Source organism: Sycon ciliatum, chromosome 3, assembly GCF_964019385.1.
Source record: "Sycon ciliatum chromosome 3, ocSycCili1.1, whole genome shotgun sequence".
Classification (NCBI taxonomy): domain Eukaryota; kingdom Metazoa; phylum Porifera; class Calcarea; order Leucosolenida; family Sycettidae; genus Sycon; species Sycon ciliatum.
This window is the reverse complement of record NC_088645.1, coordinates 8,968,701-8,987,154: the sequence shown is the minus strand read 5'-3', so window position 1 is coordinate 8,987,154 and position 18,454 is coordinate 8,968,701. Positions and strand designations below refer to the sequence as shown.

The 18,454-nt window shown below is 46.5% G+C and overlaps 1 protein-coding gene across 1 annotated transcript; it reads right to left on the bottom strand.

Moving 5' to 3' along the window:
- Positions 1–1,729: 1,729 nt before the first annotated feature.
- LOC135811361 (temptin-like) lies at positions 1,730–17,805 on the bottom strand. Its single transcript, XM_065324591.1, has 7 exons — positions 17,483–17,805; positions 13,670–13,725; positions 10,369–10,536; positions 7,761–7,799; positions 6,893–6,928; positions 5,471–5,575; positions 1,730–2,569 (listed from the first exon to the last, which is right to left on the bottom strand). Exons 1-7 carry the CDS (start codon positions 17,626–17,628, stop codon positions 2,493–2,495), a joined length of 627 nt encoding a protein of 208 aa, XP_065180663.1. The 5' UTR covers positions 17,629–17,805; the 3' UTR covers positions 1,730–2,492.
- Positions 17,806–18,454: the final 649 nt, after the last annotated feature.

Genomic DNA, 18,454 nt, shown 5'->3' with positions numbered 1-18,454 from the left:
TTATCGTTTTCGGCAGACCAAGTTCGGAAGCAACAAGGAGGGCTCGCTCGCAAGTCCACTGGAAGTGTGGCCAATGCCAATAACTCGGTGAGTACTAGTACATATGGGTGCTTGTGTGTATATTATGACTTTATCCCTGAATCAGGGCATCCATTCGAAACTTCAACTCTAGCTCTTGGCTCCTCCGGGCGTCAGTACTATTGTTTTCCGCGGTCGTGCTTGTACATGACAACATGTATAAAGGGTAGGACTAGGTCATCACTGAGACAAACTACTAGTACCGAGTACTAGTATCCAGCAGAACTACTAGACCAATAATAACTGTAGACACAGGGGTCGGGCAGGGAGAGAGTACTGCGTGTTTTTTTTGCCTTTTTCTATCTAGAACTTTGAGTTGGAAGTTTTTTGGAACACTCTGTGTCTATTTCTATTTTGCCCGTGAAAGAGGTTGTGTAGGGAGAGAGTACATAATTGTATAGAGGGAGAAACATTTAAACATGATACATGTACATGTAACAGAGTAAAACGGGAGAGCCAGGGTGTCGACTGCCGAGAGTTTCCGGAGCCTATGTACATGTACATTATCCATATAAAAACCTTTACTGGTACTGCCCCGTCGTAAAAGTAAGAAATTAGAACTGGCCCATTGTCCCCCCAAATGCGAACTGATCCACCTAAATTGCGAATGACGGGACCCGAACGCACCAGTAGCACGATACATGTACAATCATGTAACAGAGTAAAACGGGAGAGCCAGGGTGTCGACTGCCGAGAGTTTGCGGAGCCTATGTACATTTACATGTACAATGTACATGTATGTGTCGACTCTTTTCGGTCTGAGATTCCAAATAGGCAATTCATGTAGTTGGCAATGAAATCCGATCGAGCGAGGCAATTTGCGCTCCGAACAATTTCGCAGCCCAGTGTTCACAAGTTTAGGTTTGCACATTGCCCAGTGTAAACGTGGCTCCCTAGCCCTTGATATGATGTCATCAAGCAGTACTGTAACATCATGTACATGTGCAATCGTCATGTATATGTGTTTTTTTTTGGGTTTGGGTTTGAAATTCTTTATTTTACACATGCATTTTTCTGATTTCTTCTCCAGTGCATGATTTATTGCATTTTAAACCATTGTGTTAATTTGCCCGTAGAATAATAGCCTTGAAAACAAAAAGACACGAGTGTTAATGATTATTATGTACTAGCATAGTAAAACCTGGTGTAAGCGAACTCTCGTTTCAGCGACCACCTGCTCTTAACGACCGTTTTTCCATGCATGGACAGTCCTACACAGACACTATAGTCTGTGGGACCTAGTTCTGAAGACCACCTGGCTTCAACGACCGCTTTTCCTTTCACCGTGGGGTGGTCGCTCACACCAGGTTTTACTGTAAATGTATGTGCATGTTCGCACAGTTAATTGGGAACTCGTGGCCTGACACGATGGAAACATGGTTGCAGTGAATGGGACTTTCCCTCTTTGACCACTTTGTGGTGGGTCTGATTTTCTCGCCTCCCACCAGGAGCTGCATCTGCGCCTTGATCCAAGAGGGTGGTGGCGTTCCTGCGGATGCGGAAAAGAGGCCGGGTTTGCAAGCATTGTAGGGGGAGGGGCAGGGGGAAAGCAAACAGTTCACCTTTTTTTTCTTCATGTCCCCCACTATTGTGCGTTGTTTGTACAAACCGTCAAGCGGTGGACTGAAAAGAAGAGGAGGAGGGCAAAAGGAACGCTTCGACCAGTATCTGCTTCACTCTTGTATCTGAGATGTACTCAAGAGATGAATGGATAAACCATAAAGTGATACAGTTGGTTGCCAGCCGGCCCGTGGAGGGTGGCATTCTGCTACCTGCTACCTACTTCGGAGTATATGCAAACATGTCCGGAATGGGAACCTAGTACACAGCTTGAAACTATGGTAACAGAGGAGGATCTAGAAATAGAGAATTGAGATGCATGGGTCATTTCCAGTGAAGTCTAGGAGGGGATCAGTAGTAGAGTTGTGTGTTGGAAAAGCAGGATATGAAGGCTAGCTAGGTCAGGATCTATATGGAAAAGCAGGATATGAAGGCTAGCTAGGTCAGGATCTATAGAGATATGCTGCGTGAAGAAATAGAGTGAGTGGGTGTGGTGGGCTCAGATGAGAAAGAAGAACTGTGAAAAAACGGTCCCAAAATTTGGTAGGAGAAATATTTCTCTGCTCCGCCATGCATGCAATCACTGTACACGGGATAGGAAATGCTACACACACGGTGGTGTGATAACTAGTGCAATTAAAAAATAGCGCAGATTCGCCTTAATTGCAGGTTAACACAAACTCGAAGCAACTAGCAGAAAATAGCAATATCCAGGTTGCGGCGGCCTGTAGCTGGGGGGCGATAGATGATACATGTGTATTATATCAAGTCAGACCAGCTGCAAGACGTGTTGTTCCGAGCGTGGGGCATGAACCTGCGCCGCTTGTTGTGCCAGCAGCCACTCTGTGTTGTGACTAGTGCAACAGCATGGCTGCCAGGATCAGGGCCAGCAACACCATGCTAGGAATGGCAGCAAGGGCTGACTGACCACCTGCAGCCAAGCAATCACATTAAGAAGACAGTGACAGTGATTGGACGAGCGACTCTCTACAGCAGATACCACCACTCTTCACACTTCATTCGCTACCCACTACTCTAGTATACATTTCTTTACAGTAAGTCAAAAATAATGATACTGTCAAGTTCGCGTAAACCGACACTCGGCGGGGCATCAGAAAAGTGTCCTTATTCGCGAAGTGTCGTTATACCCGAAGTCCCATTATATGTATTCCAGGTGGATGGGACTTTGCTCTGGGCATGGAAATTCTGTCGTTATTCGCGAATTGTCGTTATACCCGCAGTCGTTATTAGCGAAGTAGACTGTACTCGCTAACAAGTGCTTCGGAAACAGCAGTTTTAATGTAGCAACAAGGAGGTCTATAAGTATAATGTACTTAGAAGTAGTTTCGCTGTAAGCATTTCCTTTTATGTCGACATGTTCCATTCTGAACAAATCCTCTTTCCTTTTCGTTGTGTGCCTTGCGATCATCGTTTCACATTTTTATTAATGCATGTCGACATACACTACAGGAAATGCTTACAGCGAAAATAGTCCTCCTTGTTGCAAAATTAATACTCGACACATCTCTTTCGGCCTGGGCATTTTTGGCCTAAAATTTTTTGCGGCCGAAATTTTGTTTTCCAAGGTTCAGTGCGACACGTACGCAGCCAGGGAAGCTTAAGTTTTAACACACCGGAAATTTGTTTTGTAGACTTACATTAACGCTATAGCCCTTCAGCACTAATCACAACCGATTTGCGGGAAGTTTTTGCAAAATTCTAGCTTTCATTGCACAGCTTAAATTGAACATTAATAGTTTTGCCTTCGTAGCATTACAATTTATTATACACGACGCACACACACACACACACACACACACATGCACACAAACGCACGCACACACACACACACACGCTGCCCAGCAGTTTGCTGAGCAGCGAAAATTTGGTTCTTTTCTTTTGCACCACCGCGCAATTCGACTTGCTGGGCAGCACAATTTGTTTCTTTTGCACCAACGCGATAATCCCACGCACCGTCAGCGACTCTTCACGCCAACCATCAGTTGAGACAAGTCGTAGTGGGCTATATAAGTAATCAGTCTAGGAGGGGATGGTGGTCGGGGTTTGGGATGGATCATTCAAGAATTTCATTTCTTGGTTCAGCTTGACTATCAAGAAGTTTCAGCTTCACTTTCTTGATCATGATAGTGAGGAACACATGGCCTTCCTGAGGGACCCTTGAAACCACCACCTCCATCCTACTTTGCCGCAAGCTGCTCCAGCACAGGTTCTCAGCTGCACTGAATGGAAGGCGTTGTCTGTTTTCAATAAGCCATTGATGATCAAGGTGTTGTGATGAGGAAGCTCAAAGTACTGGCATTCTTTATTACTATATTACTAGTTTACCTGCCAGTATTTAGAGCTTCCTCATGACATTTCCGGAATGGTGCTCAATGATTGAAATACAGGCAATGTATTTCAAGAATTTCATTTCTTGGTTCAGCTTCACTATCAAGAAGTTTCAGCTTCACTTTCTTGATCATGATAGTGAGGAACACATGGCCTTCCTGAGGGACCCTTGAAACCACCACCTCCATCCTACTTTGCCCCAAGCTGCTCCAGCACAGGTTCTCAGCTGCACTGAATGGAAGGCGTTGTCTGTTTTCAATAGGCCATTGATGATCAAGGTGTTGTGATGAGGAAGCTCAAAGTACTGGCATTCTTTATTACTATATTACTAGTTTACCTGCCAGTATTTAGAGCTTCCTCATGACAATTCCGGAATGGTGCTCAATGATTGAAATACAGGCAATGTATTTCAAAAATTTCATTTCTTGGTTCAGCTTCACTATCAAGAAGTTTCAGCTTCACTTTCTTGATCATGATAGTGAGGAACACATGGCCTTCCTGAGGGACCCTTGAAAACACCACCTCCATCCTAATTTGCCGCAAGCTGCTCCAGCACAGGTTCTCAGCTGCACTGAATGGAAGGCGTTGTCTGTTTTCAATAGGCCATTGATGATCAAGGTGTTGTGATGAGGAAGCTCAAAGCACTGGCATTCTTTATTACTATATTACTAGTTTACCTGCCAGTATTTAGAGCTTCCTCATGACAATTCCGGAATGGTGCTCAATGATTGAAATACAGGCAATGTATTTTATTCGGTGCAGCCGAGAGTTTGTGATGGAGCACCAAGATGGGAAGATAGATGGAGGTTATTTCCACTGTAGAGCATGTGATACAATGAAGCAGAAAGAATGGTTCCAGGCAGGAAACAAAAGGCTAGTGGCAATGGATTTATCCGATTGAAAAAAGACATAATTATACACAATTGAATGAACAATTGATCAGCCCAGGATGGAGATTGCCAAGGATTCAAAATATTTATCAAGCAATCACCTTGGCTACGAGGCATTAGGATCTGGTCTTTGATTCAAGCATGTGTGTTCTTTAAATATTAATGTTCACGTACCCAGCTCGATGTGCAAACACCAGCCAAACAAAGGGACAGAAATCTGGAAAAGTCCATTGAGGACTGCACATGTGCATTACAAATGTACTGGTCCCTGGGACTACAGAATGTTTTTGTTTTTTTCTTCAATTATACGAGTTATCTGATCCCTTCACCAAAGACGTACGCCCCAAAATAGGCTTCTAGCCAATGGGGGATCCTTAAAATGTATTTTCAATAGGTTATAACATAAATATGAAGAAACGAGGAGCAAGGGACTACAAGTTACGCTATAATGTCCACTAACACCACCAGTTAATTCACAATCAGCTTGTAGTTCCTTGGTGCTCATTTCTCCTTGCAAATTAATCCTTGGTTCTCCACCCGAGTCTAAAAGTAAAATAAATATGAACTGTCCAATAAGTGTAAATTATCCATACCTGTTGTCATGACTTCAGTAGCCGAGGTGACATCAACGGACGTGTCATTAATGCTTGTTACGATCGTTGGTTGTTCAGTGGTTGCTACTTGTATATAGGTGGTTGCTGGATAGGTTGTTGTTGCAATATCATCAGACAAGTGGCAAGGTATGCACAAACAACATAAAGACAAACGTACATGCACACACATGCACACACATGCACACACATGCAAGTACACACACACACGGGCAAACGCGCATGCACACACATACACACATACATACACACACACACACACAAATTCACACACAAACACATACACATGTCAACCAACAATGGATCAATCATTGCGGTTTGCTACTCTGAGGTTCATGCACTGAGTCTGTGTGCAATCATCAGGCAAACAATATCGACTGCAGACTGGTCATCTATATTAATTTTGTATACAATTATATCCTACAGGGGCATCGGACACGGTACGGTAAAGACGGTATTGACCATGCCACGTTTTGCCGAGTACCCCATGAACCAATCAAGTACACCGTCATCTGGGCTCTAAATTTGCAATTTTTTGCCTCAGCCACCCCTCCTCGACGAGTAAATTGTATTTCAGCTGGCTGACCACGGTACCACACGTAAATACCTTCCGATGACCCTGTACTATATATGTGTATGATGGTGTTGGCGTGTGATTGGACTTGAAGCACGAGATACTGTAACATCTGATGCTACCATTGCGTCGAGCAATGGGAATGCAAGGATTGGCGATGGTGCCATCGTGAGAATAAAGAACTCAAGGCATGCACATTCATGTTCGGGTGCGTGTCGGCTGGTGTGTGTTGTACGGGTGCGTGTCTGCTGGCATGCTCATGTGCACACTTGCATGTGTGTACATGTGTGTGCATGTGTGTGTGTGTGCTTGTGTGTGTTGTATGGGTGTGTGTCTGCTTGCGTGCTCATGTGCACACTTGCATGTGTGTACATGTGTGTGCATGTGTGTGTGTGTGCTGGTGTGTGTTGTACGGGTGTGTGTCTGCGTGCGTGCTCATGTGCACACTTGCATGTGTGTACATGTGTACGTGTGTGTGTACGTGTGTGTGCATGTGTGTGTGTGCATGTGTGTGTGTGTTTTTGTGTGTGTGTGTGTGTGTGTGTGTGTGTGCGCGTGTGTGTGTGTATGTGTGTGTGTGTGTGTGTGTGTGTGTGTGTGTGTGTGTGTGTGTGTGTGTGTGTGTGTGTGCGGGTGTGTGCGGGTGTGTGTTAGCATGCATGTGCTTCCTCCCCCCCCCCCCCCAAAAAACACGCATTAAATACTGCACATAAAGGCTAACTCTCCACTTCACTGCAACTTTCACAACAAAATACCTCCTTCTTTGTAGACTTCCGTTAACATTTTTAAGACAGTGAGTCAAAGATCTAAAGTTGCTGATTGGTCTTTACCTTGTTCCGTTGCTGCTGTTGCTGCGGTAGGGACAGCTGAACAGCATGGAAATACATATACACAGTTGCACACAACATCCCCATACGTCAAGCCACACATGACCATGCAAACACACACACACACACACACAAACACACACACACACACGCACACGCGCACACATACACACGTGCACTCATACAGGCAGACACATAAACACAGATATCTCAATGATAATTCTATCGCACAGCTACACACAGGCGATAGTTTCAGCCCAGCTTTCCTCTCATGCACAGTAGAACTCCCGAAATTCAGACGCCCCTATTGTGGGTACGTCTGCCTTGTATCACACGTTTATTTCGAGAAAAGAGAAAAAGGACCAAGGAAACACAAGCTAGGCTATAATGTCCACTAACACCACCAGTTACTGAACAATCAGATCATGCGATAACATTGCAACACACTGACCGACGGTACTGACGTTCTACAATTAAACTGGCTATTGTTCAGTAACTGGTAGTGTTAGTGGACATGATAGCATAGCTTGTACTTCTTAAGCCTTTTTTTCTTTTCTATACATTTACCCTTGGCTCTCTATCCCAGCTCATTCTTGCAGACCTGATGAGACGTAAATTTCGGTGTAACTGTATTTCGGTAAATTCGGTAGAGAATTCAGGCACCTAAAAGGCACTAGAGTATTCATTGTATATGAAGGGTAGGCTGGTCGCCTAATTCTTCATTACACCTGAAACCTGGCAGGTCTTCACCCTGCAGTTCACCTAAAATGACATGTTATGCAGTATACGGAACTGAGGTTGATTTATCAAAGGACCAATAAATAATTGCCATTGAACTTAATCTCTATCCACTATCAATTATCATACTTACGCAAACAGAAAGGATTGGCCGTGGTTGAGCAGGCAAATCCTGAACAGGACAAAAAAAAAGAAAAAAGTCAGCCATTTCCTGTCCCCCAGCCGCCAATCTTTCAAAGGCCTGGGCACGATTTGTTCGCAGATATACAGTCCTAAGGGCATAATAATAAAGCTCATCCCTTTGACAAGATATCGAACTGCGCTTACATTGTGTGCAGTAGAATTTACAAGAATAAGAAACGTCCACACTTGTGTATTCAACATACATCCCCCACATACAAAAAAACACACAATACACACACACACACATACATACACACACCACACACACACACACACACACACACACACACACACACACACACACACACACACACACACACACACACACACACACACACACACACACACATACTTGTACTTGTACTTGTTGCTCACTGCCAAAACTGGTCACGTGGGTCTCCCTGGGAGAGGGGAGAGAGACTCAAAAGGAATCTTAGAAAGATGACTCAATTGGCTATTGAACCGCCCAACGGCCGACACCCCCTGAAATCCCCAACTCTGGGTGGACTTGAAAATGATCCCACTTATGGGCTGACCACACAGTAAGTGGGTGAGGAAAAGGTGGAGAAAATGGATTGACAGCATCAGGGTATCCGTCCTGGGATCCAACTGCAGTTACCCCTGCCCCCAGTGAAGGTAATACTTGCCACTAATATGGGTGGCTAAATCAGAGTGGATCTGATATAAGCTTCACTAGCACCATTGATTACACAAGAGTTAATCTAGCCAGAAGCAGTCCATGGTTAACAGGTATGTTTACTTCAAATAGAAAGTATATGAACCCTGTAACCAACAAAGGTGGCAGATACAACAATACACCTTCAAGCAGCCGAGCCTGTTGGCCCCACAGACCCCACACAATCAGGCATAAGTGTACCCACCAACCGAACTAGCTGGCACACACACACACACACACACACACACACCTGGTCCTGGTAAACACTGCCATTACGGTCACGTGTCCCCTCGCGGGGCCGACAACATGGAAAACGACGCGCGTCGGCAGAAAGTCGGCAGTCTGCCAAGAGATCAGGGACCATGTTCAATCGGCACGACGAGAGAGCCATCTCCGGAATCTATGGATTTGGAATCCACGAGTAGAGCGGCAGCATCGGCCACAGGCCCCACAGTGGGCCTTGCAGCATGAGAGAGCGAGCTGCACACGCTGCGGCGGAGGAGTCGCCTGAGCAGCAGTGGTAGACACCGCCGCCCGGCACGGAGCCCGAGACTATGTCGCGGGAAGCATCCGGGAGTTGGGGCACTTGTGGACCGCCAAACCTCCAGCACTGCGGAACCAGCGCTCGCAGGAAGAACATTGTCGGCTACCTCTCTGTTCTGATACAGGTTTGCGGCGCTCATCGAGACATTTATGGCGAGGCAAACCACTCCTGGAGAAGAGACGGCCACACTCGGCACAAGGTATCCGCAGGGGCTCACAAACGGGTTCGGGCGGGGCAGAACACTGCAAGCGGCCCGCCATTCCCGTCTATCCTGGGCCAAGTCATACCATTCGTCGATGCCCAACGCCGCCAGATCCTTCCGCGCAGCATCGCGCTACCTTTTCCTCGGGCCGCACATTGGACGGACAGGATGTAGGGTGCCAAACAGTAGTTGACGCGGGGCACGCTCCTCATGCATTCGCACAACATGTCCAAGCCACTCCATGCGGAGCGATGTCAGCAGGCTGGGGATGTCACGGGGCTGACGCGGATTCCACCGCTCCAGAACATCAACCCTGGTCAGTCGTTCGTCCCAGACATTCCGCTGGCTGATACCCATCACGGAACGGATGCAGCGCAGATGGAAAGAGCACACCAGACATTCCGCTGGCTGATACCCATCACGGAACGGATGCAGCGCAGATGGAAAGAGCACAGTGCATCAAGGTCGGGCTTCAACGGCACCCAATACTCAGCGCAGTACAGAAGCAGAGACAACACGCATGCCCCGTACACAAGCCGCTTCGTAGCAAGTGAGAGGTTGCTGTCAGTGAAAACCGGCTGGCGCAGGGCTCCAAATGCACGTGATGCACCGGCAATGCGCGAGCTGATATCTGGGGTAGATCGGCCATTCGTGTGGAGGAGAGAGCCAAGATAACGGAAACTATCTACACACTCGACCACCTCACCCGCCACGTCCAGGGGCAGCCGGTCTGCTTCCGCAAGTCCATATCCAGCACACACATACACACACATACACACACACACAATCATACAAACATAAAAACACACACACATACACCTTAAACCTTGCCCATTGCCTACGGCAATAATAGCGAAGGGAATATCTGATGGCTTTGTAGCACAGAGCGTGGCGCTTGAGATCCCAGGACAATGGCAGACCTTTCCACATGCACAGCGGAAGCCAGAGTGAGGGTCCGGGTGAGGAGAGCGTGGGCGGGAGGACGGCAGTGAGTAATCTGCCTCCGGGCAGAGCAATCATGGGCAGAAGCAAACCACACATACATATGCACAAACAAAAACACATATGCGTGCACCTTCCCTCACCCCTTCCCCCCCCCCCCACACAAAAACACGCACACAGACACACAACTTTACCTGGATTACTGAGGTTCGTAGTACGTTCGGGTGTGTCTCCAGCCATGAACATGCAGCTAGGATCTCCCAGCTCCATGCCATTTGTCAAGCCATCACCATCACTATCCACGTTGCATACGGCAGCCCACGAATTTCCACCAGCAAGGAAAGCCATTCCAAACACATTTCCTGAGCAGAGCATCATAATGTAAAACGAAACAAACACTGAATGCAGGGGCGGATCCAGAGATCTCTACAGGGGGGTTCCGGTTGAACCAAAATTGAAAAGGCAAAAATATTATGGAATCAGATTGTTTTGAAGTTGTGTGGTTGACACATGTAATTACGACAATCCGATTTTGTTAGTGGCAATCGCATGCTTTTAAAACGCACTACGGACATATATTTTTCCATCATCGACCACACCATAACTGCACCCTAGGCCCTCCAGCCTCGTAGTGGTAACTAACATTCAGGACACGCACATCGCCTCGACACGTAACGTTGCCACAGCACACCACCATCGCTGGAGCGCGCAGTTGTGGTGTGGTGGACGATGGAAAGCCTGTACAGGGCCAAATGCTGCTGCTTACCCTACAAAGGCTACATTGTATAATTATTATTTAGTACGGACACATAATCATAATATACTTGAGTACATACGCCGTGGTTGGCTACCACCCGACTTCTCATATATATTGGCAGTCTTCTGACGAGCCAGGAGATGTTGAATTAATAATAATAATAACATACATGGGTACGTTGAGAGCCAGGAATGCCGAAATGACAACTAAATTACTTTCCCTGTCCATTTGTACTTTCGGAAATTTTTGGCATTTTTACGATGCGAAATGCTCTATAGTCACAGGACAAGAGCATCGTCTTCGCTTCAGTGACAGAAACAACAACAGCGAAACAGTGTCGACAATTGCACAATCCCGGTTCCAATGTCATCTAAAACACATCGCTGGCGCAGCACTCCGTTCCTGCGGAGGAACAACTAGTCACTACTGCATGCTGCAGCAGGTAGAGATTACTGACTTTGCTTGGATGTCGGAGCCCTCATCTTCTGAGGAGCTTGAACTCTACGTGTACGATTCGAAGTTCGTTGAAGAGTGTCATCAATCGGAGCATCCTTTCTCTTCTGAAAAAAAATCTTGTCCAAGGAATACTGACCGCACCCATCCTGAGCAGCAGTGAATGACAGCGCCAATGGAGGTAAGTTTGGATCGTTTCGAAAGATCAAAAAGGAAACAACCACCCAATGTTGTCTACACTACAGTGTCCGTTTGTAAATCACGGACGTGAGCACCAGTATAGTCTAGTACACTGTACTAGACTACCGGTATACGTGCAGTATCGATCTACCGAACGCGCATGCAGTGACTGCACTGATTATGACTGTGATCGGACGGACGTCCTTTTGTGCACACATGATATTTATCGATATTTCTCAGCAGCACACTTTGCAAAATTTAGGGGGTTCCATGGAACCCCCGGAACCCCCCCTGGATCCGCCACTGGAATGAATGCAACTGAAGGTGATCTAAAGCCTCTCCCAAGCGACATCCAAGGCTTAACATGCTGATGCCCACTGCAAAACATTTAATGTTCCTCGGATTGCCGAACATGCAAAGTGATTATGTCTGTTCGGTTGAAGCGATGGAGAATGGGCAAATCAAACCACGCTCGAGACACCCAAATCCCATTCGCAGGATCGCTGCCAGGACACGAGTACTCAAAGAGATACAGTCGGCAAGGCTCTAGGGAAATCATTGTAGCAGTAGTAGAATTCATATTTTTTATAGGGAAGGCCCTACAGACGCTGTCGTCTTCTTACAGGGAACCCTAAGTGCTCTTAAGGGGGCAGCCTACCCATAAATTTCATATGGCATTCAATTGACCGGAACTTTGGTGTTTCTCAATGGATTTGAGTGAAAATTTGACCACACACTCCTGCCACTATGCTGGCCCTCCGGACATGATTTACAAGTTCTTGCGCCTCACTGACAGGCTTTCCAGGCCGGAAAAACTCAAATTTCCGGCATAGTGCCACGGTGTGCGAGCCACCCAGGAGCCAAACAAATTCATTTACAATTTTTTCACATTTTCGTGCTCATTCTGTTCGTGCGCGGGACTCAAACCTAGAACAAGTCCAGAAGCAGCCATGGGTGATGGGGTAGGGCCCCTCAACGAGGCCCTGGAATCTGTCACAACGGAACGAGTGGGCGTTCTCTCACACACTCCCACAGACCCAGGTCAATTTTTGAATTTTTTTAGGTTTAGCACGTGCTACGAGATACAACATCCAGTGCTGGGACCTCCACAGCAAGCCATTTCCACAGCGCTGCACACGAAATCAAGGATACCCTCAGAAACCGGCAAAGACTACCACTCACGTTTCGCTCCTGCCTAGTACTGAATCCTACCTGACTTCTTGACATAACTGAAACTTGCCAAAATCACTAAATCAACCTCAACTACAATAATCAAGCCACATATCTGCAACGTCACGAGGGTGCTGGCAAAAGTCCTGCTGCACGGCGGCGGGCAAAGCCCGCCGTCGTGCAGCCCAATACGTGGCTCAAAACCGTGTTTTTTGGACTTGGAGCAAAATTCAGCACACTTTCGCGTGTTTCCATGATACGACAAGTTGCGCATGGTCTGCTCACATTCAAATACAGTGCTGCCAACAAATGACAGCGAGCAACAAAAAATCTTTCCTTGCAAGGGCACGTTTTCGGCCATAACTCTTGAACGGCTGGTCAGATCGGAACACAATTTTCAGAGAATTTGCAGCTATTCATGCTTTTTCTACTGGTGTAGCACTCAATATGTATTTACAAATTCAATTTTCAGCGATTTTTTGGGTAGTCTGCCACCTTAAAAAAAATATAACAAAAATGGATAGATGCTCAAGTTGACGACACGAGACAGGCAGAGAATTCCACCTATCAGCGCCAAGAAAAGAAATAGAGAAGATGTCATATCTAGTTTTTGCAGGGGGCAAAGAAAGTGAAGAGAAGGGTCGTCCTCTAGTGCGCCTCTCAGTGCAAGTAGTAGCCGACTGGAAGGTGAACATTGAGGAAAGAACTGCTTCCACACATTCCACCTGGCGGATCTGCAGCACATAGGCCGCAGGGAATAGGGTTAAGTCACCCTCACCTCTCTATATGCGACATTCATGTTCATGTATGTGCCGCATTATGTGCGTCAATCATGTTTTTATGCTGATATTATGGAGACCCCTCGACAGGCATTTCAGCCTCTGGGGAATTCAGAAATAAATTACAAATTACAAAATGGTGGAGATGCTACCTACCACCTCCAGATGGAGGGCCATTACATGACGCTACATGTCCAATCGACTGGCAAACGCTGCACGATACACAAACAGATATAGAACACAAGGATAGAACAGAACAACAAGGACAATCAAGGCTTGCTTGCTCCGGTGAACACAGGCACACTCTTAGCTCGTTTATCCGGACGGTTCGGGACCGAGCACTGACCGTAACTTTGAAATGTCCTTAACTCCGAGTGACATACATTTTTACGGGGAAAGGCCATAGATATGGCATGCGGCGTCACTATTTCCACGATTGTGACAAAAGAGTAGTAATATTTCCACGATTGTGACAAAAGAGTAGTAATATTTCCACGATTGTGACAAAAGAGTAGTAATATTTCCACGATTGTGACAAAAGAGTAGTAATATTTCCACGATTGTGACAAAAGAGTAGTAATATTTCCACGATTGTGACAAAAGAGTAGTAATACAAGTATTTCCACTGGAACTCGTCCAAAGGGTGCCTGGTAGATGGAAGTGGCCGTGACGTTGTGGTCCGGAAAAGCGAGGTCTTAGTGTACTACAGAAAAAGCAGGTGTGTGGATGGATGGCAAGATGGTTGGAGCACTGTCCTTCCAAACGTGAGGTTGTGCGGGGATAAATTCCCAGTGCTTGCAAGGTACACTATTTCCATTTCAAATCTCTTTGCAAACTTTGTAGTACAGGTGAAATCCTGATAATTCAAACCTCAAAATGCCAGGAAAAAACTTCTAATTATCCGGACATTCTAATTATCCAAACATGAACCCACAACTCGATATTTATGTCAAAATTCTCTCATGGTCACGCAGAGTTGCGCTATGGACCTTAGACACAAATTTTACGGACACTGAACTGACCGGCACAGCCTGCTCATGCAAACTGAACTGACCAGTACAGTGTACAGGGAACTTCGAATTACACTTTGCTAACTTCGAATTATCAGCACAAATCCCACACATTTTCTATGTAAGTGGAATCTGTGGGACTTCTAATTAACTGACATGTCCAGTTCGAGGTTCGAATTATCAGAATTTTTTATGTGGGAATCGTATTGATAGAAATCGGTCCTGGAAAAACTTCTAATTAAGCGGTATGTTCGAATTAAGCCATATTCGAATTATCAGGATTCCACCTGTAAGTGTAAGTGTATTTTCTCGACCTGACCAGACCACACGACGCTTGCAGACACCAGCAAGGCAGCAACCGTCCATGGCAAATTAATATTAATTTTATAGTCAAAGATTTCCCAAAGGCCTATCCTGTGCGTGAAGATGGCATCAACGAATTAATTTCAAATTACGTGTTCAGCTACCACGCTCAAGGGGTTACTAGACGGGCATTCATGAGTTGCATAGAGATTAGGTTACATGGGTTACATGAGTTTTCCGCATCCATAGGAATGCTACCACCCTCAATGATGAAGGCATAGGTGCAGCTTCTGAAGCCATGGGAGGTGAGTAGATCAGACCCACCACCAAAGTGGTTCCTGCTAAAACTACTCACAGCAACTCTGGATTCGGTGGAAACTAGTCAAGTGGCTGGATTGTGAACAAATTTTGGCATTTTGTATGGCACTGGCTCACGTGAAATGATTTTCCAACACACATGTAGTTCTTCTTCTAATGCACTAGTGTTAATGTATACAATGCAGCTCAATGCAGCTCAATGCTATGATAGGCATGAGAGATCAAGCTTTTGCAGCCATTATTCTCAACCTCTAGAGCTCTGGTGGACAATCTCTGACCGCTATTTCTCAAGTGCAATTCTAAGCACTCACTTCCTGCATGACACTAAAAATCTTGGGTATACAATGTACCATACAAACTCCTGCGAGCAATCCTTGGTCTTCTTCCACTTCCACTCTTAGTCTTACAGCAGATGCTAATTTTTCAAGAAGAGCGTAACGCGAATACTGACCATCGTGATACTTCTACACTGGGTGCATATGGGTGGCCACAGTGCTCTAACTACAGCGCTGGCAACTGAAATACGACCACCCTAAGCGGTGAGGTGCGCTCACATCACAAAGACCCAACATGGGATGGTAAAACTACGAAACATATACAGTACCGCTAGAATGTAAACGTAAACCCACCGCACAAGGGGGGTTGGATTTCAGTTGCCAGGACTGTACTAGCTAGACAGTGCTCTCTCTCTCAAACACAACAAGCCCGTGTGTATGCGTGTACATGTAGCCGATGTAGGTCATGACGTCACCAAGTGGTAGTCCTTGTCTGCGAAGACAAAACGTGTGACAGTGGCATGGCTGATCAGAGTGCCAGAGTACATCCGGGTCTGGGTCAGCTGGGAGCTTCAAAACAGGTAACTAGCACTAGTAGGTCGTTTGTTAGTTCAAGAGTCTCTTCCCTCAACTGGACTAGCTATAGACATACTGCTGTATATCGGCAACAATCTCCTACTCCTAGATGCCACAGTCTCAGCGTGACACAAGACTCCAGGGAGCCTGTTTTTGGACAATCTGTGAGTAGCACAAGAGGGCACTAGTGCGAACTGCATAGTCTGTGACTGTCCGATTCTGTCCCCAAGTGACTGTCCGCTTCCGTCCCCAAGTGTTTCCTGGCTGTGCCACAGTGGGAAAAAGTTAGTTAAAAAACCCAAGTCCTGTTGGCTCACCAGTGAAACAATGAAAGGAACGCGGAGGTACATGCAAGTGACGGAAGTGTTACGCTCGCTTGAATACTCGGAAACCTCTGTAGAGAGTAGCAGATTGCTAGGACTAGCAGGCAGCTGTCTGCATTGCCTTTGAACTGTCTGTGTCAACCACACACCAGACTCGCACTGGCCTTGCCAGACCGCTTGGCTAGAGAGTGGGCGGGAATGTCTGCAGGACACCAGCGAGAACTGTTCCAGGATTTTTAGGATGTTGGCAGAGCTCGCGGGGTATGCTCCTCTCGTGAACGCCTATTTCACCTGTTTGCAAACACACTACGCTGGAGGCCAATGCGCACCTAGCGAAATAGACTCGCACATGGGCCAAAGCCGATCCAACCCGATCCAAAACATGCCGCCTCACCCAAATTTCACGGAACCAACCTCCCGTGCACGCCTCGCGAATGCTGCGCGACCAGGGTCAACAAGGGATGAGAGAAAAGAGTTCTCTGGTACAAGTACTGATATCAATTTTCGTTTATGTTCTGAGAGTCGACTACTAGTACGCCAAACAATGCCATGGTGAACACTGCAACTAACGGCGAGGGGCAAAACGATGACACTCTTTCTACACTGAATGTTTATAGTGCACGAGCCACTTCCGCAAACATGGTGAATGCAACCGCACAGGCAGACTACACCATTATGGTGCGTACCTAACGTTAGTAGTGATGTACAGACATAGTAGTGATGTACAGACATGTACAGAACAGACACCGATTCAGCGCGGCTACTAGTACTACTGCTACTGGTGCTACTGGTAGTAGTAGTAGTAGTAGTTCTCATTCTCAAGCCTTGACCGGTCGACCAAGCCGACAAGTGACAGCAGCGACAGGAGGACAAGGACACCAGTAGTAGTACAATAACGTGTACGTCTACTGCCTGTACCACACACTTTCAACGTCGCTAGTAACGCCAGCTGACGAATAAGACACTTTTCTCATGCCCGATCGAGGGTCGTTTTTCGCAAAGGTAGACAGTCCGCTCTATCTCCAGTAGTACCTTCTTCAGGTGTTCACGATTTCAATAAAAGATTGCTCTATTTAAAAAAAAACTCCAGTAGTACCCGACATGTGCGAGTCGGACATAATAAATAATGGATAACGGTCAGTGCAGTGAAGCATTACGACTTACACGCCATCCATGCCGGACGAGGAAGGTACCAGAGAAGGCGTCCCGCCGACGACTCCCAGATTGGGTATGTTAGGAACGAAGCTAGGAAACGCAAGCGTAGCTGGCAGCAAAGCCAACGCTAGAACCATGACCGAAGACCACATCATGTCTGAGAACTGGTACTTCAGGAAGAGGGGAAAGCAAGTCGAAGGGACAAAAGACTTGAACAAAACAAGAACGAAAATTTCAGCAACTGCCCAGCACGAGAACCTGTTTTAGAATGCCGGGAGAAATGGCAGCAACCTCCAAATAATAAGGGTCTAGTTGGAACAACGCCGTCCAGCCCGGGCGCTATTTGTAAATTGTAGGCCAGGCCAAGTCGCACCTTTCGAGTTTCGTTTCGCATTTACGTCATCGCACATAGTCATCATTAGTCACGTCGTTGAACTTGAAGGCTATGAAGCGCCTACGCCACCTAACCTGAAGTGAAGTGAAGCAGGCGCTAGGCTAGCCTTGATGAGTGAATCCTGAAGCCGAGTCACGCGAGTGGGTCGGAATGAGTGACATGCAGATGTGCCGCGCTGCGCCTTTTCGCGGTGTGTACATGTGGATCACCCACCCTTTTTGTACGGGCATTTTGTGAAGCATCAACATACCCCCCCCCCCTCTATGATCTACATTGTAGCTTGCTTAAATAGGCCTGATATATACATGCATGTAATCAGATTCAGTAGTCATGTCTGACTGCAGTACAATAATCATGTACTGCAGACATTGTTTTTGTATTGTATTGGATGTACATGTACATGTATTAATTTAAAGGATTCACCAAAGGCTGTTCGCCTGTCCAGGGGGTTTCCTGTTTTCGCTTGAGTGATGAAATACATGTACATGTACGTGGGATGGGGAAATTGGTGAGAGAGGGAGGAACAAAAAGAAGAGAAAAGCAACATTATAGCGTCAAGGTCAAGTCCTAAATTCGGAGAGAGAGTC